The following is a 25,097-nucleotide window of genomic DNA, read 5'->3' on the forward strand; positions in this document are numbered from 1 at the left end:
GAAGGTCCCAAAAGCGACACGTATTGGCTATGCCAATTCTTGTTGGAATAAGAGTTCAACCCGCCCAGGAAGTGCCACCTGTGCAGAAGTCACTATTTTTTTTTCTAATTCTGCTGGCAAGGAGGGCGATCTGCTTGAATTAGTTGAGCCCTGCTCCACCAACTCTAAATGGCTGGCCCTGGCGGACAGAACAAGTAGTTTGGATCGAGACTGTAAAAGAAGCAGGAAGGCTGCTGAGTATTGGGCACCATATGTCAGCTGGAGAGAGAGTAACCCAGACTTCTTTTCGTCCTGTGATTAAGTCAAATAGACTGTACAAGACGAGATTAAGTGAGAGGAGGCTTTTCTTCATTTTGGTATGGTCTCCCGCCTCCCCCAACCCCGTGCCCCCCCCCCCCCCCCCCCCCCCCCGGACCTGGCTGCACCTCCGATTCTTAACATCTTGAACTCACAGCTATTGAATCAGCAGACAGTCAGTGGGCACCCGAAGGTGTGACTGGTATGTATGGTGGCATATGAGGAAGAAAAAAAAGCAAAAGCCATCTGTGGAAGATAAGCGCCACACTGGACTGTAAACTGATGCACTTGTGAAAACTCAATACAATGTATGCTGTAATATGAGACAACCAGTGTTTTTACATCTAACTTTTCTTTGTTCAAAACAATATCTTTATTAGATATACCTGCATAACAAGACGTTTTTCTTACTGGATACTTTCTAGAGTTGCAAGCCTGTTATAATATGTGGATCATGATATTACAAAAAAAATAAATTCATGTAGCAAACGTTGGCCGTGAGATAGTAAAATAGCTGACTACAATCATTAACTAACTGGATACCGTAACTATCGAGAGGTCTGGCTTTACAGAACATGCATATTTACAACACAGTTGAGTTGTTACTATGAAAACAAACTTCACTTCAACCCAACACACACCACTGATAAACATTATTACACTCATCAGGCACCCAGAAGTATTTTTCATCCAAGGACACATCACACAACACTTTCCCAATTGCATCTATTTTGCTTTTCCAAAATAGGTACCCTCATGTACCCAACAAAGCACATAGCTATTTGATTATTACAGCTTCCAAATCAACATTTTTCTGTCCCACAGCAACATTTTAGAATCTTTCAGATATATTTAAATATTCCACAATCTGGTGTACACAAACTTGCATCATAATAATGTAAACTGGTTAGCGCATTTTCTGTCTAGAAATCTATCCGCACGGGCCAGTCAATGGACATCTCGCCACCCACGGACAAAAAGCAGTAATGTCCTTTGACACTTCGAGATACCCATCAATACACACTACAAAGATATTTATCTGAACTGATTTTATTTTCACATTAACATGAACATTTAATAAACTAGACAATTAATTTATCTTAATCAACCAGACCTAATCAAATAGCCATACACAACCAATCAGTGGAAATCTCAGATCCAAATGAATAGTGCATCCAGATTGTAAATCTTTATAATACCATTCTAACGGTAGAAGGCAAGATGCAAATTCTGATGGCATGCAATTGCAAATCAATCCATAGAATACCATGACGTGAAAGACCAAATTCACCTTCAACCCACACTGTTCTAATCTCTGACCATCTTCTTTATTTAGCAGTGTGCTACATGTGTATCGGCGATGATTACCGGGGATTCGTGGACCGCACAGAATCTGGGAGAGAGTGTCAGCGCTGGGATCTGCAGACTCCACATAAGCATCCTTTCCAGCCAGACAAGTATGGAGAAATGCTGTCATGGGATTAACCTTCATTGTGTCTGCCAAACCTGATTTAGATGTTGAAATGCTGTGTCTGAAAATGCTTTAGGTTTTAGCATCCTACCAATCCTCGATTATTTCATAATGTGAATGCGTTTGGATAGAGGCAAGTATAGTGTAACCGGATTATCACTGTTACAGGGATATTGCTTTAAGTTTTCTTTCTTCAAACCGTTGGTATGTGGAGTTTTAATTTAATTGGTTGAATTCAAGAGCATCAAGTGTGCTACTCCCAGGCACTCAAAAGCTAAAGACCAAGGATTGAAAACATGTTTTCCCCATAACCTGTCAAGTTTAAAAAGTGATAGCTACTCCGTAAACCCTTGTGTATCACCAGTCACCACACTCTGTTCCTGTTTTACCAATGTATGAGACTGGACGCAAGGATCTGCTTCTCTGGTGCTTGTCTTTTTTGGGCGATTCTGTTTCCATATTTTGCCGCCTCGCCTTACAAGAAGCGGTTTGTTTTCAAATAGTTGTTCATTCTTCTGAAGTCACTAAGAAATTGTGAACTGCCCAACAAGGAACCAGTGCACAAGATGACTTTGGAATTCTTAGATGTAGAGCATCTTTAGTCTTAAAACTCTTACCTGATGGAAACTACTAGCCCTTGATTCCTTAACGTAGAATTATCCCCAGGCGTGAGACTGGATCCGGAAACTTTTTGCCAAAGCAACCCCGCCACCCGGGGGGGACAGCATCACCCCAGGCGTAGTCCTCGTACGTGACGTCAGCGAGGTCACATAAATCCCACCCCGGCGCGCCTGCGTTACTTTTTTCCTTTTCCGCGTGCAATGCGGATCCGGTTCTTGCTCCCGGCTTGTTTAGGCCTTTCTCCTTCGCTATTGCCTTTGTTTGTGGGAACAGTTTGCGGATGCCTTCGGGCTTTAAGATGTGCTCGTCTTGTGGGCGCCTGATGTCGGCGACAGATTTGAAATCTGCTCACCTGGCTGACCGTGAAACCTTTGTGCTTCTGACTCCTGACAATGAGGATCACCGAGGGCACTTGCTTTAACTTTTCACGGCCCCCGCTTCGCGGGCGCCGTTCACAGTATACCGGGGCAGAACTCCTTATGCTGCGGGACTGCGAGGCCCAGCAGGCCTTTTGCTGCACACCTGCCGCCTCTTCCCGCAGTGACCACGCCCCCGCCTGCCTCCCTTTCTGAAATAGACTGCTCCCGCTCCACAGAAGCCGTATTTGAAATCTGCTCACCTGGCTGACCGGGAAACCTTTGTGCTTCTGACTCCTGACAATGAGGATCACCGAGGGCACTTGCTTTAACTTTTCACGGCCCCCGCTTCGCGGGAGCCGTTCACAGTATACCGGGGCAGAACTCCTGACGCTGCGGGACTGCGAGGCCCAGCAGGCCATTTGCTGCACACCTGCCGCCTCTTCCCGCAGTGACCACGCCCCCGCCTGCCTACCTTTCTGAAATAGACTGCTCCCGCTCCACAGAAGCCGTATTTGAAATCTGCTCACCTGGCTGACCGGGAAACCTTTGTGTTTCTGACTCCTGACAACGAGGATCACCGAGGACACTTGCTTTAACTTTTCACGGCCCCCGCTTCGCGGGAGGCGTTCACAGTATACCGGGGCAGAACTCCTGACGCTGCGGGACTGCGAGGCCCAGCAGGCCATTTGCTGCACACCTGCCGCCTCTTCCCGCAGTGACCACGCCCCGCCTGCTTCCTTATAACTCCATCTTTCTCCCGCAACGCGGGACGCGCGCGGGCAGGCGCCGGGCTCAGCCTGGCCCTCAGAGGCCGAAGAAGGCTTTGCTGTGCCCACCCCTCCTAAAAATTATTTTTTCCAAAGTTTTCTGGTTGTCCTGTGACTGTTTTATCGCGTTTTACTGTTTCTAGTGACACCCTTGTGACCCTCTTAGTTCCATTTGAAATGACGGCCAAAAAGCTTAGGTCTGGAAGACTACTTGGTTGGGAGGTCGTGTTCCAAAACAAAATCGAACCCCCTTCGAAACAAGGACAATCATGTTGTACAACTTAAGGGTACCTGTCAGCTATTCAATCTCTGGGAGCGGGGAAAAAATAGAGCATTAACTGCTGAATCTACCCATGATGACTCGGTAAAAACTCCCTTTTCTCGGATGGGATTGAATACTGAGATTTCTGTGCATGAGAATAATATAGAAATGGGGGTCACCTCTCATAGGATCATGTCCCACTCCCTAAAACTAGCGAGCCCCCATCTGAAATACATGAAGCAAACCTCTCACCACCTAGAGAAGGGTATAATAATGACCCAGTCTTTTCTGATTTGGATTTGGATCTTTGTAGAAGATACATTGAGGTTGACACTGATAAGATAAGGGATCCACAAAAAACTCCTATGACACCAGTTCCACCTGTTCTCCATTTCTATAGCAGTAAACCCTCGAATATCTCCCAGTTAAGTACCTCAACGAGCTCTAACTTTAATATAACAGGTAGTGATGCTAAGGTCCCTCCCAGGTTGGACAGACCAGTATCCGACTGCCTATTCTCTCTTGAATATTTGCTCTCTTCCATACTAGTATTATTAGAGAAATTTGTTGGGGGGGTCTGATTGTGTTTTGGAAACAGTAACCCAAATACTGAAGGTTTTGTTACACAATAAATTTGAGCAGAAATCTAGTTCAATTTTAGATGCTGTGGGAGAAGACCCTGTAGAGCAGAAAGTCTTTGAGCAAGATAATGGGTTTCCACCACTTTCCATCAATCTAATGATAGGGAACAACTAGCCCCCTCCTTGAAAATCCCTATCTCAAATTGTGTAGTTGATATAGCTCCAGTAGTAGAGGTTTTACACGAAATGGGGTCAAAAAATGATCTAGAACCACCTCTGATAGTAGAGGATCAGTATGAAATGGATCCTAAGGTGGATAAAGAACTATTTCCAATTTTTAATAAACAGCTTAGTGTGGGTGACAAGGAGGTTCAGGAACAAGAAGGCGGTAGAAAAAAGGAGAATTTAGGGAAAGTTAAAAAGAATGGGACAAAAAAGAGAAGACTAATTAGAAGAACTGAAAAGAATAGACGGAGAAAAATCCTTTGGAGAGCAAATTTGGAAATGATCGCAAATCAAGAATCACATCAGGCCTCCCTGTTGGTATTAAAGAATGCAAGTGAGGAAGGAAAATTAGCTGCGGATACTTCAACTTCCGCAGCACAGAGCTTACAGACCTCTGACTCTCTATCCCTTATTCCCAGCTCTTCAGGTGGGCCCCCTATGGCAAATGGGGATTTGTTAATTCCAATTCCCCTAAAAAACGAGATCATTTCTATTGGCCCTGTATCCTCCGCTCTCGAACCTTTGGCAAGTCCCTACTCCGCTAAAAGGGAAGGAGTGGTGGTTTTGTCAAAAGCCCCCTGAAATCCCCATGGAGGAGAACGTTGATACCCTTATTCTCGACTTCCTCCCCCTTTTTGATGTTGATTGTACTCTAAATAGATCATTACTTCTTAAATATTTCCAGGAATCGGTAAAATTGAAATTGCTACAATCGGCAGATATAGACCTAGTACGGATTTTGAAGACAGAGGGTAGAAACTTAACGAGGGTAAAATTCTACTCCAAATTAGTGGTCAATCTAATTTTACAACGGTCCGAAGAATTTCAGAGTAGAGGGATTGATGTTATGCCTGTTTGGGGGAATCCCCACTCTGTCAGACCTTCTAAGTCTTCAAGGCCTTTAGGGTCTACTCTATCCTTCCTGCAGGTAGCCCCTGGAAATGTACAACATTCCGGCGGTTTCGATGATTTGAAAATTTGTTTATCAAAAGATCATCGTCTTGTATCTTACCCTAAACCTCCTATACCACCCCCTCAGGACAAAGTCATAGATGAAACCCTCCGCTGGAATTGGTTACCAGGTGTTCTCTCGAAGAAATCGACTATTGAGTACCCGCCTAGTCCTCATCTTTAGCGATGATATATTGCTACTATCCTGGAATTGTGCTGGGTTAAAGAATTGTCCCGAAAAAATTTAATTCCTCATGTCTTTAAAAGCCAGTGTGATCTGTCTCCAGGAGACTTGGTGCTCAGAGAAACTTCAAATAGGAAGGGACTATTTTGTTCTAGAAGGTTACGCTGTTCCCACCAGGAGAGGCCACGCTAAGGGGGGAATTGCATGTCTGTTATCCAATCGGATAAAATGGAATTTTTCCCACTACTTGGATTCTTGTAACCTTTTCCAAGCTATAACGCTATTTGGTCAGGACAATGTCGTGGTGTCTAAACCCCTAGTGCTGATTAACGCCTTTATTCCCCCTGAAGCTAGTTTTAACGAAACTTTAAAAAAGGGTTTCGTCTATATTCCGAGTCTTAGGGAGAAATCTCCTTCCCCTAATATAATTTTAGTAGAGGATTTGAATTGCAAAATCTCTAACTTAAGCATGAGCCTGTTTCACGATTAAATATAAAGAAGAATCATTTCAGATCCCCCAAGCTCTCCTTCCCGAGAATATTAAAACAAACAAGCGAGGGAAGTTACTTCTTAAAGAACTGTCCGTCATGGATGGGATTATAGCGAACGGAAGGCTCCCTTCTGATTACCCTGCAAATGTTACTCACAAATCTTATCAGGGAGATTCTATATTAGATTATGTGATAGTTGAGAATTCCACCATTGCACTATTAAAGGATCTTAGGGTTATCGAAACGGTATTTAGCGACCATAAACTACTTTCTACCTCTATGAATATACATTCTTCCAAATCTGACCAATGGTCTCTTAATGGCGACCTGGTAAGTTTTGGAGCGAAATCAGGAAGATGTTATTGGAACACAAAAGCAGAACATGATCTGGAGCGAGTTCTTGACGCTGCAATTGACGATCTTGCTATGTGGCATGGTTTTGAAATTGCGTGTTTCCAAGATTTTATGAAACTAGTGATATCGGTAGCTAAAAAACGAATTAAGAAAAGGTGCTTTGTAATACCCTCTTGTCCCCTACGTTTACTTAATATAGAAATAAATAAATTAGTAAGGGAACAATATCTGTGTAAATCGGCAGAAGGATCACGCAGAGTAACTTTATTAAAGAGGAGGAATTGGCAACAAGCGAAATTACGGAAAGAAGGGGAGGATATCATTTGGATAAAACTAAGAGAGGCAGCCTTCAAAGGAGAAATGAGACCGTTTTGGTCCCTCATAGGTGAGGGGTGTGGATCAAGATTTAGACCGCTTCCTATCCCCATTGAAGAACAATCCTGGGTGGATTATGTCACAACCCTCTATGCAAATAATGGAGTAGGGGTTTCCCCAATAGGTTTTAAAGAGAGTGATCAGCTTTTGGCCCCTTATTCTGAAAAGGAAATTGAAACAGCTATAAAGGAAATGCGTTCATCTGGGGCAATGGGGCCGGATGAACTTCCCATCTCCGTTCTAAAGCAAAGCGGCATGAAATGGAGCAAATTGTTATGCCCTGTGTTTAACACTTGTTTCTCTAGCGGAAAGATCCTCCCCTCGTGGAAAGGGAGTATCTTAGTGCCCCTTTTTAAAAAGGGAGTCCGACTATCTCCCCAAAACTATCGCCAAATTGCCCTCTTGGATGCAACTGGCAAAGTGTTTGCAAGATGTCTTTTGAAACAAATCAATGATTGGGTGGACCAAGCAAATGTACTTCCCCTAGAACAGACTGGATTCCGAAAGAATCATGGTACCTTGGATAATTTAACCGCTCTCCAAGTAATAACTGATAAATATATCAGGGTCCGAGGAGGTGGGGTCTATGCGGCCTTTATTGATTTCTCCTCGGCCGTCGATAAAGTTGACCGTCCCTTGCTGTGGAAGAAACTACTTACTTTGGGTATGCCAGCTAGGATGTTAAATCTAATTCAGGAACTCCACTCTGATACCTGGTGTAGAGTATTGCTGGGTGGAGAGAGAGGCCTATCCCAAGCAATCCCCACAGCTAATGGTCTTAAACAGGGTTGTTTATTGGCTCCTTTGTTGTTTTCTCTTTATGTTTGTGACCTACCCCAGATTTTATCCCTAAGCGGAGGAATTGCTCCCACGTTAGGGGACAAACCGGTCGTATGCTTAATGTATGCAGATGATATCCTCCTCTTGGACCTTACTCCGAAAGGACTAAATAATCGTCTGCATGCATTGCATCTATTCGCTGAGTCCCACCATTTGAAAATCAACATGTACAAAAGCAAGGTAATGTGTATTACAGGGAAAAGAAAAACGAAATCCGGAAACTTCAGTTGTTTTTTTGGTAACGAGAAACTAGAAACTGTAAAATCTTATGTTTTTCTGGGGAAAATAGTATGTAGCAACTTAAGTACCAAGCCACACATAGACAATAACATTAGGAAAGCCAAGACCCAGGGACTGAGTGCTCTTTATAAGGCTACTGGCAGAAGACATTTTACCCAACTGTTAGAGGCCTTTCGAGCAAAAATTCCAGCTTCCCTGCTCTACGGCATCGAGCTAATAGATTTGAGTCAATGGGGTTTCCTAGATACTATCGAGGGTAGTCTCTTGCCACATTTATTGTCTGTCAATAATGCTTGTAGAGTGGAATCCCTTAGGCTTGAATTGGGCATACGAGGTAGCTGGGTTCAGGCCCTGGCAGGAGTTATACGTTGGGTCTTCCACCTAGCCAAGGGTAAATCGGCCACTCTAAGATCTCTGATTAAAAAGGAATTATTGGGTCCCATGAAGGAATATTCTTTACTTTTAAAGAACTTTAGAAGGGCTGTCACCTTATTAGAATTGGAGGAATCAACTCTCTTTTCATTAACGCCTCATCAGCTAAAGCTGTCATTAAAACGGGCAACTTGGGAGTTAAGTTTTAGGAGGGATAGAGATGTCCTTATCACAAAGAAAGGTGTCACTGAGGTTGTCAACTCTTACTCATTTAAACATATACAACCTTATGCATCCTGGACTCTTCCCCACGGCTTATGCCGTTTTTGGTTCCTCCTGAGACATGATCTTCTCCCTCTAAACATATTACTAGCCAGATGGCATGGTGGTTCCGACAAATGTAATTTATGTAGCAATGACAACTCGATTCAGGATATTGCCCATATCCTTTTTATATGCCCTGCCCTAATGGTCCACCGTCGAAAGTGGGTGAGACCTATTTGTTTACAGTTAAGCATTTCCTCTGCTAAATCTTTACGTGATGCCACTTTTAACCCTCCCAATGAAATGTTCTGTTTCAGAATTTTTAACTTTTTAAAATGTTTTCTAGAATTATATTAACAGATATGACTCTCATATTCTGTTTTTTTGTATAAATGGAAGGTATCTTGTGTATTGTACGCGGCTTCTGGCTTCCAGCTGGTACGACGCGCAGAATCTCAACGGCCTTCAAAGGAGTACGCTTTACGCGTACAACGCGAACATCAGTTTGGCGAGTCTGGAGCGGGGAAACGCTGCTTCCAAGGATAGCCCGGTGCCGGGGAGAGAGTACACGGCGGTGTACTCGGCGACTCCACAGGCAAAGGGGGCAAATCTCTTGAATCCTTCCCCCCCCCAGTGGGGATGCAGTCGCAGATCAGGGCGTCCTTCAGGAGGGCGAGGCGGGTGTGGGCAGCCCGGCTTTACAGTGTGAGAGCGGCTCGAGTCAGAGCGGGTCACACGGGGCGGGCAGGCACAGGACGGCCTTGCAGCAGTCCCAAGGTACAGGACGCACGGCTGGGGGCTCCAACAGCAGGGGGAGTGTGCCAGCAGTTTCTTCACGGCTCAAATACAGGCGGGCAGAGTCCAATGTTCCTGGGACTCAGGTCAGTGGGCCAGCTCTCTTCCAGGCCCTTGGAGATGAGCTAGGAAAACACAAGTCTTTGTAGAAAGTAAAAAGCGGCAAAGTCTTTTTCTAGAGTTTCTTCCCCTCCTTTGGCAGCAAGGCCCCCACTGTTGGTTAGTCCCCCAGGACAGGGACCGTCTTTCTCCTTCAGCTTCCTTTGGTTCCTTCTCCTCAGGCAGAGGGGCGTCTTGGTTCACAAGCAGGATCTAATTTCTTAGGAGCAGGGCTCCTTCTTTTATACCGCATTTCTTTTGTCTTGGCAGGCCAGGGAGCCTGTGCATAGTTTCTTTCAGTCCCTCAGCACTTTGTTTGGCAAACTCTGGTCTCTTCTTTCAGTGAGCAGGGCAGGCACATCAGACGCTCCGCAGGGGGTGGAGCCAGCATTGTGAGGGCAAGTACAGTCCAGGAGTACCTTGTTGACAGTCCTCCCTCTTCCTGGGCCAGGTGTCGGGCAGAGTCATCAGTCGCTCGCCAGGGGGCGGAGCCAGCATTGTGGTGGCAGAGCACAGCCCTATTCAGAGTCAAGGGGCACTCCCTCCACCCATCCTGGTGTAATCCCTCCATTTACCACCTGTCATCCCCAGGCACGTCACTCACAGAAACCAAACAGCAGATACACATAAGAGCAGAGGCGGGCTGAAATGGTTAGGCAAGCAAATACTAACTTTCTAAAAGTAGTATTTGCAAACACAGGATTTTAAAATAAACTTTACTAAAAGAAACATTTTATTATTCTGAGTTCAGGCCGACTAAACTTAATGTTCCACCATGTTCCCTGAGCCTGCTGGGATTATAGAGTGTAATAATTCCAGCAGCCCATTCTGGCCTATGAGAACAGGTAGCCTTACAATAGTGAAAAACGAAATTGGCAGTAATTCACTATTAGGACATGCCACACACATCAGGGCTAGTCCTACCTTATGCTTACAATGCACCCTGCCCTTGTGCCTACCCTAGGGGTGACTCACATGAAGTAAAGGGAAGGTTTGGGACTGGCAAGTGTGTGCACTTGCCCAGCCGGCATGACAGTACCAGACTGCACGCAGGTTCTGCAGTGGCAGACCCTAGACATATTTTAAAAGGCTGCTTCTGTGGGTGGCGCAATCAGCGCTGCAGGCCCACTAGCAGTATTTGCCCTTACAAGCCCTGGCACTCCTGGTGCACTCTACTGGGGACTAACAGTAAGTAAAATGAGCCAGTCATGGAAATCAATCACAGGTACACTTTACATTGGCAGCACTTGCACTGCGGCCCGGATTGGCCGTGGCGCAGTGCCCTGAGCAGCTAACACCAGCAAAACATCTGAGGCACATCAGCAAAAAGTGGAAGGGAGACTCACGCCGAGGTGCCAGGTCTAACAACGTCTCCTCACCGTCGCGGCGGTCTTCGCCGGTGGAGCCACAGGTCCCCCACTCCTTATTCCCTCTTCTTCCTTTCCGGACCTGGCCTTTCCCCGCTCTGGTTGGCTTTGGGGAGGCCATCTTAGCTTGCAGCTGCCGCCTACCAAGGAGCTGCTTTCCCCACCGCTGGGTCCTACGGAGGTGGGTGCGGCCTTCGTTCGTGCTGTTTCCACGGCTGTGGGAAATTTGTGCATGGGGGCTCCAGCTGCCCATTTCCCTGCAGATTATTTTCTGGAAGATCTCCACCAGGGCTCTGGTGGTACGGAGCTGTTGCTTCCCTTCGAGGGTTTGCTCCATTCTTCTCTGTTGGAGACTTGGGGTCATCCCTCCACAGGGTATCTGGTGCCCCAACACCTTCTGCACTGTCACCTGCCAGCACACCCGTGACCTGGTGTGTCTTTCCCTCCACCCCTCTGCCAGAAGCCCCCTTTTGCAGACTGCCTTCCCCTCCCTGCCACTGCTGTTGTCTCCCCGTCACGGTAGAGTTGGACTCTTGAGGGCGCAATTTGTTCGCTTCGACCAGTGCGCCTCTCTGGGCCCTTAACAATCTGTGTCTTGGCTAGGGCCACTTCTTGCTTGTGGGACTCGGCGGAGTCTCTTGTCTCTGCCGCCTCTTAGGAGGGTGCTGGTTTTGATTTGTGGCACTATGCTCTATATGGCCGGGAGCTGGCGGCGTTTATTCTTTACTCCGCTCTGGACATCTCGGAGGTGCTTGGTCTTGCCATGGCTTCTTCAGTTGTCCTTCGCCGCCATGCTTGGCTTTGGGACAGTGTGTTCCCAGAAAATGTCCGGGAACGGCTGATAGACCTTCCCTTCAATGGCACTTCTTTGTTCCACACTCCTGCTGACTCAGCCATCCAGAGGTTCTTGGCGGGGCTTCGGCCTCCTCCTCCTTCTTCTCCCCCTCAGTGACCTGTGAGTTGATCTGGTTTTCAGGAGTTGTTCTTTCGATGGGGCGGTCGCCCCCACTTGTGTGATCTGTGAGCTTGTGCGCATTTTAGTCCTCTTTAGGGGGACTGAAGTTCTGTTGGCCGCTGGCCGGCCCTTCTTTACTGTTTGTTTTTGCCTTGAGTTATATGCACCAGGTTGGCCCTGAGATTAGGACTTCTGGTTTTCTCTTTGGCTGCTTGACAAGCCTTCTGCTGTTTTTTTCCCGTGGTCCTTTCTGTTATCCTCTGCTGTGGAAGGTTCCTTCCTAAGAGGGTTCCCATGTCTTGGGACCTAACGTACCCTATATGGGGTAGTGGTAGCTGTTATATAGCTTGTTCTCTGCTCCGGGGCTGTGGTCGCCTTCGGCCCTCGGCTTTCCATCGAGTTAAAGTATGTTGCAGGTGCATCTCTCTTGTTGACTTGGTATGCCTTGAGTTGCGTCCCGGAGTGTCCTTCTTCGGGGTTGCTGTGCTGTTCGCCTGGTCTGGCCTGTTGTCTGCGGCCCGACGTCATGGTTCTGGCTCCACTTCTTTTTGAGTCGCGTGTGTGGCTCCTCCCTGACGTGTGTCAGGGTCCTTCTTTGCCTGCTCTCGGTCTTGGGCTGGCATCTGGCTTGCCCTGAGCGCATTGGCCTGTGGTGTTCCTACCTCTTTCGGGTGCAGCCTGCCCGGTTCTTCCTGGGGGGCTCTCTCTCACTCTCTCTCTCTCTCTCTCTCTCTCTCTCTCTCTCTCTCTCTCTCTCACTCTCTCTCTCTCACTCTCTCACACTCTCTCTCTCTCTCACTCTCTCTCTCTCTCACTCTCTCACTCTCTCACTCTCTCACTCTCTCACTCTCTCACTCTCTCACTCGCTCACTCGCTCGCTCGCTCTCTCACTCTCTCACTCTCTCACTCTCTCACTCTCTCACTCTTTCACTCTTTCACTCTCTCACTCTTTCACTCTTTCACTCTTTCACTCTTTCACTCTCTCACTCTCTCACTCTCTCACTCTCTCACTCTCTCACTCTCTCACTCTCTTTCACTCTCTTTCACTCTCTTTCACTCTCTTTCACTCTCTTTCACTCTCTTTCACTCTCTTTCACTCTCTCTCTCGCTCTCTCTCTCGCTCTCTCTCTCGCTCTCTCTCTCGCTCTCTCTCTCGCTCTCTCTCTCGCTCTCTCTCTCGCTCTCTCTCGCTCTCTCTCGCTCTCTCTCGCTCTCTCTCGCTCTCTCTCGCTCTCTCTCGCTCTCTCTCGCTCTCTCTCGCTCTCTCTTGCTCTCTCACTCTCTCTCACTCTCTCTCTCACTCTCTCTCACTCTCTCTCTCACTCTCTCTCTCACTCTCTCTCTCACTCTCTCTCTCACTCTCTCTCTCACTCTCTCTCTCACTCTCTCTCTCTCACTCTCTCTCTCACTCTCTCTCTCACTCTCTCTCTCACTCTCTCTCACTCTCTCTCACTCTCTCACTCTCAACTGCTTATTGCTGTCGGCGCCATTCGGTCTGGTCTCTTGCCTTCTGGCTGCGGCAGACTCAGCTGCCCTCTTCATGGGGGGTGTCCCCGGTGGGGGACTTGCCTTCGTTCTATGTCGTCTCCTTGGAATCTCTAGGTTGATCTTCTCATCCTTGCCTTGGCCTTGGATGAAGGCTCTGTTGCCTTGTGTAGGCGTGGTTTTGGCTTTCTCTTGCCTGTCCTTGTTTCTTCTGCTGAGTGTGAATGGGCTACCTCTTCTTTTGTTCTTCCCGCATCCCCTTTGGGGTCAGTGGGTTTCTGATTGTAGGGGTTCCCCTTGCCTGGGGTGACGGGGCTCTTCTCCCTGTCCGTTTCACTCGTCCCCTCTGGGGACCCTCTGTTATGTCCAGGCTGGTGGGTCTTCTTGCAGACCCTCCTTCCCCGTGGGTATGGCTAGGGTATCTATTCTACGTTAAGGAATCTGCGGCTAGTAGTCTTTTTCGGATGTACAAGTTACTTACCTTTGGTAACGATGTATCTGGTAGAGACGATTCTAGCCGCAGATTCCTTCACAGCCCGCCCTTCCTCCCCGTTCTGTGAGGACCCTTGGTTTGGTCTTCTGTTTTCGCCTTCCTGCGGATGGCTCTGTCTTCAGTGAGTGCCTACTGGCGCTCGTCTGTCAGGATGTTGGTCTGTTTCTTGCTCTTTTTCCTCCCCTTTTTGCTCGTTGGAGGATGGGTTTATGAATACTTCTGTGCCCTTATGCTCTGGTTGCTCCAGGTTGGGGCCTACCCTCACCCCTCCCCTACCTCTTCCCTTTCTTACTGAGGTTCTGGCCCCTCTGCTATCCTCTAGGTTGGGGTCTTTTGGCTGTGCCTCTGCCCTTTGTTCCTTATGGGGTTGTCATATTATGTGATGGGGCTGTCTTGGAGGGTGGTCGTTCCTGGTTTGTCCTGGACTGGTTCCCCTTCCTTGTGATTGGTTGGGGTTGTAGTCCTGCTGCATATTATCATGTCATTTTTATGTATATGTTCCTTGTCGCCAAGGGGGCTATCTCTGTACTGACAGGGTTGCTGCTCAGGGCTGTGCTCTGTTCTTATTCTTTTCCCTGCTTTTGGGTACTGCAGTGCTTGGTACTGTTCTTTCTGGTGTTATTCCTCACTATTCCTTCTTCCTGTTCTTTCGCACACTGTCTCATACTCCCACAGTTTTGTCTGATGGCGCCGTGTTGTGGCGTGGAAAAGTTCTCCGAAGATAACTGACGTAGGTGCGCCGGGGTGGGACTTATGTGACCTCGCTGATGTCACGTACGTGGACTACGCCTGGGCGGAGTCGCGTGATGCCGACCCCCAAGTTTTATGTAGCAAAAAGTTTCCGGATCCAGTCTCATGCCTGGGGATAATTCTACGTTAAGGAATCTGTGGCTAGAATCGTTTCTACCAGATACATTGGTTCGAGGCATGAGGGCTGCTGAATTCATATCTGTGCATAGATCGCCGCCTAGTGTTGGGTCCGGATGATGCACATTGTTGTCCTGGAAGAGTCTTCGAAGTATCACGAGATAGGTGGCTCCTCCCCTGGACTACAGTGCGCATGGGCATTGACTCCATCCTCAGATTGGTTTTTTCCGCCATTGGGGTCGCATGCATATTGGTTCACTCAAGTCGGAATCGATATAAAACTTTCTTTTGGCCAAAAGGCCTTTAGGTTTTCGTCGGTATTGTCTTGCGATCGGTGCCCAGTTCTGTTCCAGCTCAGTTCCCGAGCCGGATATCCAGAAAAGCCGCGTGCTTTTCGGCGCCGAAGGCCCGGTCGACGCCAGAGGCCTTATCGACAAACCATCATGGAACGGAGCCCGTTCAAGAGATGTCCCGTGTGCAACTCGAAATATCCCCACATCGACGTCCACCCGGTGTGCAACAAGTGCCTGTCGCCGGATCATGATGAAGCCAGCTGTATGGCTTGTTCCCGTTTCGGATCCAAGAAGACAATTCTGCATCGGCGCGCTGCGCGCAAGGAGGCCCAGCAGACGGCACCTGAACCGGTGGACATCTTCGATGCCGGGGACGATGAAGGAGCAGAGCGGGAGGTTCGAGAAAACCTGTCGGATACCGCATCGGAGGTCGACTCCAGCTACGACGCTGATGTTGAGATGCTCGATGCGGAAGACGTCGTCGACGAGGAAGGAGACGACAATTAGGCCTTTGGGGCCATGGAAGATAGCTCGAGCGAGGAGCTAGGCCCACAGACTGATACTGGGGCCAAAACACTTCATAAGGCTCAGGTCGAGGGATCGCCACAGGGCCTTAACCAAGATCTTCCAATAAGTTCTACGGCCCCAACTTCGGGCTCGGCTTCGGACATGTCTAAGGAGCTGCAAGTTGCGAAAAGTGAAAGCTTCGGAGTCTACGCAACCTAAAGCACTTGAGGCTAAATCGAAACCGAAAGTGCGTATTGCTTTGGTCGGCTCGAAGTCCTCGGATCTGTCGGCACAGACGAAGCAAAAAAGTGTTATCGACCAGAAGAGGCCGCTAAAGGGCGTCGAGCCAAAGTCTTGCACGCCGAAGGACGTCGACCCGAAAAAATCGGCGCCGAAGACAGTCGACACCGACAAAGGACTCGGTGATCAGAAGGTTCTCGAGCCTACGCGTCGACCGGACAAGGCTAAAAGCGGTACAACCCCCGAGTCCACGCCTGGTGGTGCCTCAAAGGATTCCGTCGAGTCGACGCAGCCGTCTGCCTCCTTCTCGAAGCAGGTGGCGGAATCCCTGAAGCGTATTAAGGACAAGGCTTCGGCTATCGGGCCTAAGGATCCTCCACCATCGAAGCCTGCCAATAAGCCTCAAAAGACGTTGGCGCCCATCCACTTCACGCTGCCACCGAAAGTGGTGCCGAAGGCCTTCGTCCCTAAATGGCCGTCGAAGTGCCCAAGAAGGTGTCCACGGGGCCGAAGCCCACAACTGTGGTCCCAGCCACAAAGCATCGACAGCCCTCGCTTGAAGAGCAACAGGAACAGTTTATCGATGCCGAGACAGGCAGACTTTCTATTTATAAACGAAAGATCGCCCCGGAACAGCCAATGGAGTCCTATAAAATCCCACTAAAAAAGAAGGATTCTACTACAACACCATTTCTTGTAGAACCTGTATCTCCACGTGGCCATGATGTCTCGCCCACTTATTCAGATGTGGAAACTGGGGAAGGTGACAATGACGAATACAGCTATCCTGTGGACACTGATCCAGAAGATACTAATGAACCTTGGGCAGATGCTGCTGACCCTGGGGATCCACACACTGCCCCAGACACATGTGTATACTGTAAAAACATCGCCTACTGAGGATTCGGCTGCTTTTAATGCAGTGATTGAAAGGGCAGCCAAGAATCATGACGTCCAGCTCCATGCTGACCCTATTGAAGTAGACTTTCTGTTCGACACCTTTTCCACCTCAGAGAGGACTGTCAAGACTCTGCCTATGTTGAAGGGTGTCTTGAAACATGCTGGGGAAATATTTAAGGAGCCTACAAGAGCCAGGGTGATAAACCCCAGGATTGAAGAGAAGTACAAACCGGCGCCTGGGGACCCTACCTACATTAAGGGACAGTTGCCGTTGGACTCTCTTGTTGTTTCTAATGCCCGGAAGAGGGCTAATTCACAAACAACGGGTGATGCTCCTCACCCTGATAAAGAATCTAAGGTGCTAGAGGCATCAGGGAAAAGGGTGGCAGCTCAAGCGGCCAATATCTGGCGCATTTCAAACACTCAGGGACTCTTAGCCAGGTATGACAGGGCCCATTACGACACACTGGAGACCCTGTTACAGCACCTGCCAGATGAATATAAGGAGGCAGCTGAGATGCTCATACAGGAAGGGAAGCTCATATCAAATGCTTCTATCAAATGTGCACTGGACGCAGCAAACACCGCGGCCAGAGCCGTTAACACTAGTGTCATGTTGAGGCGACATGCCTGGCTCAGAATCTCCGGGTTCAAGCCAGAGATACAGACCACCATTCTAAATCAGCCAGTAAACCCTGATCATCTATTTGGCCCAGAGGTGGACACCACCTTGGAGAAAATCAAGAAAGACACGGAGACTGCAAAGTCTATAGGGGCTCTCCAGTCGCAGCAGTTCAGGGGTGGTTCTTTTTGTCGCTCAGGCAATAGAGGTTTTTCCAGAGGCCAGCTGTCCCAGCAAACACAGTACAATAAAGGTGGCGCGCAAACCACATACACCAAACAAAGTAGAGGTGGCTATCGTGGAAACAGCGCCAAGGGCAGAGGTCGTGGAAACAACAGCTCCAGGTCCTCCGCCACTAACAAACAGTGACGCCTTGTCACTGCCCCCCGACCATACAACACCGGTCGGGGTGAGACTTCAACAGTTCCTGCCAGTCTGGAAGTCCATCACCACAGACAGGTGGGTAACAAAGCTTATCTAGTACGGTTATTGTCTGGAGTTAACATCCACTCCACCCAACATACCCCCAAGACACCGTCCTATGTCCACAGAGCATTTGCACTTATTGCAGCAGGAGGTACTAGTCATGCTGCAAAAAGGAGCAATCGAGCTCGTGCCTGTGGAAGAAAGAGGCACAGGGGTTTACTCACTGTACTACTTCTTGATCCCAAAGAAGGACGAGTCCCTCAGACCCATACTGGACCTCGGACCCCTCAATCAGTACATTCTATCAGAGCACTTTCACATGCTAACACTGCAGCAAGTCCTACCGTTGCTCAGTCAGGGAGATTTTCTCGCAACATTAGATCTGAAGGATGCGTATTTTCATATTCCACTACACCCGTCGCACAGAAAATACCTCAGGTTCACCATCCAAAATCAACATTACCAGTTCAAGGTCCTACCTTTCGGAGTCACCACGGCGCCCAGGGTGTTTACAAAGTGCCTGGCGACGGTGGCAGCACACTTACGGAGACAGAACATTCACGTCTACCCTTATCTGGACGACTGGCTTATCCAGGCAAAGTCGGCCCAGCAGTGTGCCGCCCACATGTCCCACACCATTCACCTTCTTCACGATCTGGGATTCTCACTGAATTACCCAAAGTCCCACCTGCAACCCGCCCACATACAGCAGTATCTGGGTGCGACCATAGACACTCTGGCAGCCAAAGCACAGCCAAATTCAGTGAGGATCAGCAGCATTCAATTGCTGATACAGAAATTCAGACCTCAGCACCCGCTTCAGGCCTGAGTGTTCATGCAGTTGATAGGCATGATGGCCTCCTGCATTTTCATAGTCCCGCACGCGAGACTACATATGCGTCCGCTTCAGGAGTGCTTAGCACGTCAGTGGAATCAGGCTCGCGGACAGTTGAAAGACCTAGTGTTGGTAACCGGTCGTGCATACAACTCTCTGCATTGGTGGAATCCACAAAGCCTTTGCAAGGGACGACCGTTCCAGGAGCCTGTGCCACAGATCATTCTGACGACGGACGCATCTCTCCAGGGTTGGGGTGCTCATGTTCTCCACTACACGGTGCAGGGACTATGGACAACGCAGCAAAAGAAGATGCACATCAACGTTCTAGAACTGATGGCTATCTTCATGGCGATGAAAGCATTCAAAGTACATCTGTGCAACAAGGTCGTGTTGATCCGGACGGACAACATGACGGCCATGTACTACATTTAGAAGCAGGGAGGTACACACTCCCCACAGTTGTCTCATCTGGCTCAGAGCATGTGGAAGTGGGCCATTCAAAGGAACATCTTTCTCATGGCGGAACACCTCCCGGGCAAGGACAATCAGATGGCGGACCTGTTCAGCAGGTACAGCCACCAAATGCACGAGTGGGCGATACATCCATCAGTACTCCACCCGTACTTCCAACGGTGGGGTCATCCAGAGATAGACCTGTTCGCCACAAAGGAAAACGCCAAATGCCGAAGCTTTGCCGCCAGGTTTCCACACCCAGTCGCAGGGCAATGCGATATGGATGAACTGGTCAGGCATCTTTGCGTACGCTTTTCCCCCAGCACCTCTAATACCGCTGGTGGCACGCAAGCTGAAGCAACACTCGATGACTCTCATCCTGGTTTCTCCAATGTGGGCACGCCAACCATGGTACACCACGTTTCTGGAACTATCCGTGGTACCGCATCAAAGGCTGCGCCTCACACCCAGGCTTTTGACGCAGAGCCATGGCGACATTCAGCATCCAGATCCGCAACAGCTCAACCTGGCGATCTGGCTCCTGAGGTCTTAGAGTTCGGCTACCTCAACTTGCCTCCTGACTGTATGGACATCATCAGGGAGGCAAGGAGGCCCACCACCAGAGCATGCTACGCGGCGAAATGTAAGCGGTTTGTCATTTATTGTGCAGACCACAACATCAACCCGCTGGACGCATCTACTCAAAACATCATTTGTTATCTGTTACATCTATACAAATGTAATCTGGCCTAGGCTTCCATTCGTATACATTTATCGGCAATAGCTGCTTATCTCCAAAACAGGCAGCATCTCTCCCTTTTCAGAGTGCCTGCCATCAAAGCTTTTCTGGAAGGACTCAAACGAGTCATTCCTCCCCGGACCCCACCAGCTCCTGAATGGAACCTGAATGTGGTCCTCACAAGACTGATGGGTCCACCTTATGAGCCACTGCATTCATGCAAGATTCAGTTCTTAACATGGAAAGTGGCTTTCCTGATAGCGATTACGTCACTATGACGCGTTAGTGAACTCCAGGCACTAACTATCCAAGAGCCATTCATACAGATTCATTCCAACAGGGTGGTGCTTCGCACTAACCCTAAGTTCCTTCCTAAGGTGGTTTCACAGTTCCATATCAACCAGACTATAGAACTGCCTGTGTTCTTCCAAATTCCTGAGTCAGTTGTTGAGAGAATGCTCCACACGCTTGACATCAAGAGAGCCTTGATGTACTACATTGATAGGACCAAAGATTTTCGGAAGACGAAACAACTACTTGTTGCCTTTTCGGCACAACACAAAGGCAATCCCATTTCCGAGGCTGGTATAGCCAGGTGGATCGTTAAGTGTATTCAAATCTGCTATCAGAAAGCCAAGCGCACTCTAACGATCCCCCCAAGGGCCCACTCCACCCGGAAGTTGGGGGCCTTTATGGCTTTCCTTGGAAATATTCCTTTAGAGGACATATGTAGAGCAGCCACATGGTCTACCACACACACATTTACAAAACACTACTGTGTAGATGTGCACTCCAAACAGCAGGCAGCTGTAGGGCAGGCTGTTCTAAAAACACTTTTCCAAACTGCTGCAGCTGGCACAGGCGGCCGCCGCTAATGGAGGGACTGCTATGTATTCTATGCACAGATATGAATTCAGCAGCCCACATGCCTCGAACCTAATATGCTACTTACCAGTATGCATCTGTTCTTGGCATGTAGGGCTGCTGACATTCATATCGCCCGCCCTCCTCCTCGGCGCCTGTAGCGGCTGCAGCACTCAGAAATACTCTTAGCATGGTCATCACTCACGAAGTTACACTCCATCTTTGCCACAATGGCTAAAAACAATCTGAGGATGGAGTCGATGCCCATGCGCACTGTAGTCCAGGGGAGGAGCCACCTATCTCGTGATACTTCGAAGACTCTTCCAGGACAACAATGTGTGATCATCCGGACCCAACACTAGGCGGCGATCTATGCACAGATATGAATGTCAGCAGCCCTACATGCCAAGAACAGATGCATACTGGTAAGTAGCATATTCGTTACCGAAGGTAAGTAACGTGTACATTCGTAGATCAGTGTGACTACCAGAATGTTAATCTAAAACCCCTTTTACAACCATTTTAAACAAAAGGAAAATCCAGGTTCTCAGCATCAGCAAATACTTAACAGCAGAACGATTACATTTATTGCTTCCGGTAATTCCCCTAACCATTCCATAGTTACAAGGTTACCACCGGCAGAAGTGGGCCGTACATCTAAAGATTGGGAAACCCACCCACAAAGATCAAGCATCTTCCCCCTGTTGCTTCTATCTTGCCAGCTTTCAAGAAGTTGGCCAAACAACTTCTGACTTTGTACACGCTTTCTACTGCAAGAGCTGGTTGCTTGTCATAAACAACCATGTAGACAGCAAAAAAGAAATGGGTGAATATGCTTCAAGTAATAAGAATCATTCCATATCATTGTACATAACCTCGTCTTGTGCAATTACAGATGTGGACCAACCATAAATCAGCCTTGGTTATGCACTAATAGAAATCTTTTCTGTGAGGTGCAGCTTATATCCTTTGGGATAGTGAGGCACTGGACAGGGGTCTGAGCTTTGATGTCACATTTGGAGCATCACGCTGTGAAAGTCAAATTGATAGGTGGCATGCTTTAAGTAATCCCAACTGCTGATAATTACATTCAGAAATGTGATTCAGATAATTTTAATGGCTTATGATGGGAAATTCCTTTAGCATTTGTCAAACTGAGTCCTTATCTAAACAAGTGCTCTCTTTAAATGAGATGTTTTATTTCTTTTTGCTGTTTCCAAAGTTATTTGTAAGAGGATGATTCCCTTCCTCTGATGGTAGTTCGTTGTGAAGAGCAATGACACTTCCAATGTTGTGCAATCTAAGAATGTTAATAAATCGTCATTTATTTTTGCAAAGCTATAGAAATATCGAAAACAACTTGTAAGTTAACTTTATATGCTGTTACATTGGTAACAGAAAGGATGGTAACTGGAAGGCATAAATCACATGGAGGTGGATCAGCCTTTCATTTTGAAGACATTAACCTTTGCCCATAAGGATCTGATTAGAAATTCTCCCCATTTAAATCCAATCACACTAAACCTTTATTAATATTGAGAGCATCTTTAATTTCAGTTGGTTGAGAATAGTCCTATGAATTTCAGTTCTTAAGTGTCTCAAAACATTAGATGCCTACTTTAGCTTTCACTAGCAAAATGTTCTCAAATAGTACCAAAAAGAATTCTATCAGAATTTTTGTAGTTCATTTAAATTGTTTGAAAATGACTGAAATATATTTTGAATAGGAATGATCTAAAAGATCGAGCTCGTTTTTCTAAAACATTAGCTATTTCCACCTTATTTGGAAAGAGCTTGAAATGTACCATTGTGAAGACCTGAAAAGGTAGTTTTGGAGTGGTGATCATTGTAAGGTGGGAATCTTGTTTTTTATTGTAATAAAGCATGTTTAAAAAAAATCAGTTCTCGCTTGGTATGAACATTTTTCTCTTCTCGCTGTAGATATCCGGATAAAAATCTCAATGATAATTACTGCCGAAATCCAGACTACTCAGAACGTCCATGGTGTTACACGACAGACCCCAGCGTGCAGCGCGAATACTGCAAAATCCAGAAATGCAGTAAGAATGTACATTATGTGGTGGTATCTGCTGCACCTGCAACTATATCCAGTATGTTGCAGGACATAACACTTTGTGGTGGGAGCTGGCTGTTTGGTGCATTTCTGAAACAGACTATATAGTTATTTATCGGCTTGTTGTAAGTGTGCTCTTCAAACAGTTCAGTAAAGTGGACCACATTACATGTTTTGGGGTGTGTGGAAATTTCTGTAGGGCTGCATGATTCAGTGTAGTCATTTCAGAGAAATTAAGATGCTGTCAATATACAGCACGTATGTGCATTGGCAATTGGTTTGACTTGTACAGTGCATTTACAAATTGAGACACAGAATATCCACACATTTAATCATATAGATAATGCTTGCATGCATAAATGTGGAGCTATATACTATGTATCTACAGACATCTATGCAAACGCAGATCAGCTCACCTACAGACACCCACGCAGCAGCCAAACAGGAACCCATGCACATATACCTCCAGGGACCAGTACACATAGTTTACCAGACCTGCAGTTCCCACACGCATGCAGTACTAAAGGTGACCGAGTTGAAAGTAGAGATCAAGAAAGGGGTAAATGGGGAAGGAGACTTGTGGATGGCTTGAACTTCCACAAATCAGAGTGTTAGCCAACCATAGGTATCAGGTTGGCATGGAAGAAGCAGGAGAGGAGTATTAAGTTCAAGAGAAGGGCAGTGATACAATGTGAGCATAGGAGATATAAATCAGGTGGAGTAAAACAGTGTAATGAATCAGGCCTGACCGAGTTAAGGATGAGAGATTATTAGAAAGATGCCATGGAGAGGCAGGTAAAAATGCCCCAAACTAAACACATGCTGACACACAAAAAGTTGTGTTGTTATTTTATGCTGCTTGCCTATAGCACTTCTACTTTGCTTGAAGTTCTGGATGCGATTAGAAAGCAGAAAGGGAGACCCTAAACAGTGGTCGTTCTTTCTCCTACTTGGTTCTGCACCTTTGGAATATGTTGCTGACCCATATTCATTCTGGTCAGAATTTACCTTTTAAGAAACTCTTACAAACGTGATTCTTAAAGTTCATTTCTTTAGTTTGTTAGAACTCATCTTCCACTACAGTAATATCATCAGCGCTGGGATACTTCTTCTGGAGTGTGCTTTAAAAAACCCTCAGAATAACATAACAGAGGAGGGAAATGAGCAGAAGATGATTAAGGAGTGGAATTATCTTTTCCAAAATCGAGCAATAGCTAGCATTAAGATCTGCTTGGTTAGGAGGACCAGGAAAGGAAATAAGCTGCCGGGAAGTGGAGGAGTTATAGATCAGGGAGAGTTAAACAATGTAAAGAATTGGAGCCTGATAGAGTTAAGAAAAGTGGACTGACTTCAATGGCCAGGCCTGGTGTTCAGTTCTAAAAGTTGGTTATTGCTGCAGTGTGGTGTGACCCTTAGCTACTGAATGGCAGCCTAAGCTGCAGTTCCAGCATGAAAGTTTGGAATGCCTAGTAAAAAGCACAAAGAGAAATGCAAGATGTGGGCACTCAGTAAGTCAATTCACTTTATTTGGTTTAAAAACAAACCATAAAAGTATACTATAAAACAATTTAGCACAGTAAACAAGAGACCATGATTAAAAACAATTAATTCACTACCATGTGCATGTTCAAATTACAGGTAAAATCATTTGTACTTATATTTCATCTTAAAACTATATCACTACAACATACATAATTTCATGTTAACAATTCAGTCTCTTTAGGGTTCTAACAGCAGCAGCAAGAAAGTTAGCAATATTAAAGATTTCCCACACATTTGTCAGCATTTGGGGATAGATTAAAGCTGGCCTAGCTTGCATGAAGCCTTTGTTGACTAAAATTGGGATAATAAAACGCTTCCTAATATCAATGAGGTGGTCGCAGAAAAACATGAAGTGCAAGGTGTCCTGCTCAGGGAAGTTATCACAGGAGCAGACCCCGAGGACTTCGACTTTTTTCCAACCTAGCTTTTCACCAATCAGGTAATGAAGCTGATTCAATCTGAATCTTGTCAGTAAGAAACGATGATTGGGATTTGTGACGATGCCCAAGTATGGTTCCATGGCTAATGTGGTTTTCCGCAACTGGTGGGCTCTTATTGTTGCCTTTCCCAGCTCTCTCACTTCTCTATCTGCATTAACAACACAATAGTATGTTACCTTGGTCCATTTTATATCTGCCTTAGATAATTTTTCTGGGTGATAATAGAGTTCTGATCTACCCAGCTTGTGCGACAGCTTGTGGACATAATTGAGCCAGGGAATGCAGTGCCCGTGATCAAGTGCCATGCAGTCTTTCAAAATGTGATCATTTAATGATACATCAGGTTTAACCAGATCATTATTCATTTCAGGAGCGGGGCTATTGCAATAGGATCTTCAACGTGGCCAATTCCACACTCCTGATGGACGATGTAATTGGCTGTTG

General features: G+C 47.0%; 1 protein-coding gene across 3 annotated transcripts in view; it reads left to right on the plus strand.

The window, feature by feature from the left end:
• The window catches only part of MST1 (macrophage stimulating 1), a 506,796-nt gene that overhangs the window by 224,495 nt on the left and 257,204 nt on the right, over positions 1 to 25,097 (plus strand). For 2 of the 3 annotated variants that reach the window (XM_086938776.1, XM_086938778.1), the window contains exons 7-8: positions 1,634 to 1,754; positions 22,539 to 22,657. In XM_086938776.1, the coding sequence (XP_086794902.1) occupies positions 1,634 to 1,754; positions 22,539 to 22,657 (240 nt within the window). The remainder of the gene's footprint in view (positions 1 to 1,633; positions 1,755 to 22,538; positions 22,658 to 25,097) is intronic. The other variant, XM_086938777.1, reaches the window with a different exon arrangement.

The sequence above is a fragment of the Lissotriton vulgaris genome, chromosome 9 (assembly GCF_964263255.1).
Source record: "Lissotriton vulgaris chromosome 9, aLisVul1.2, whole genome shotgun sequence".
In the NCBI taxonomy this organism is placed as follows: Eukaryota; Metazoa; Chordata; class Amphibia; order Caudata; family Salamandridae; genus Lissotriton; species Lissotriton vulgaris.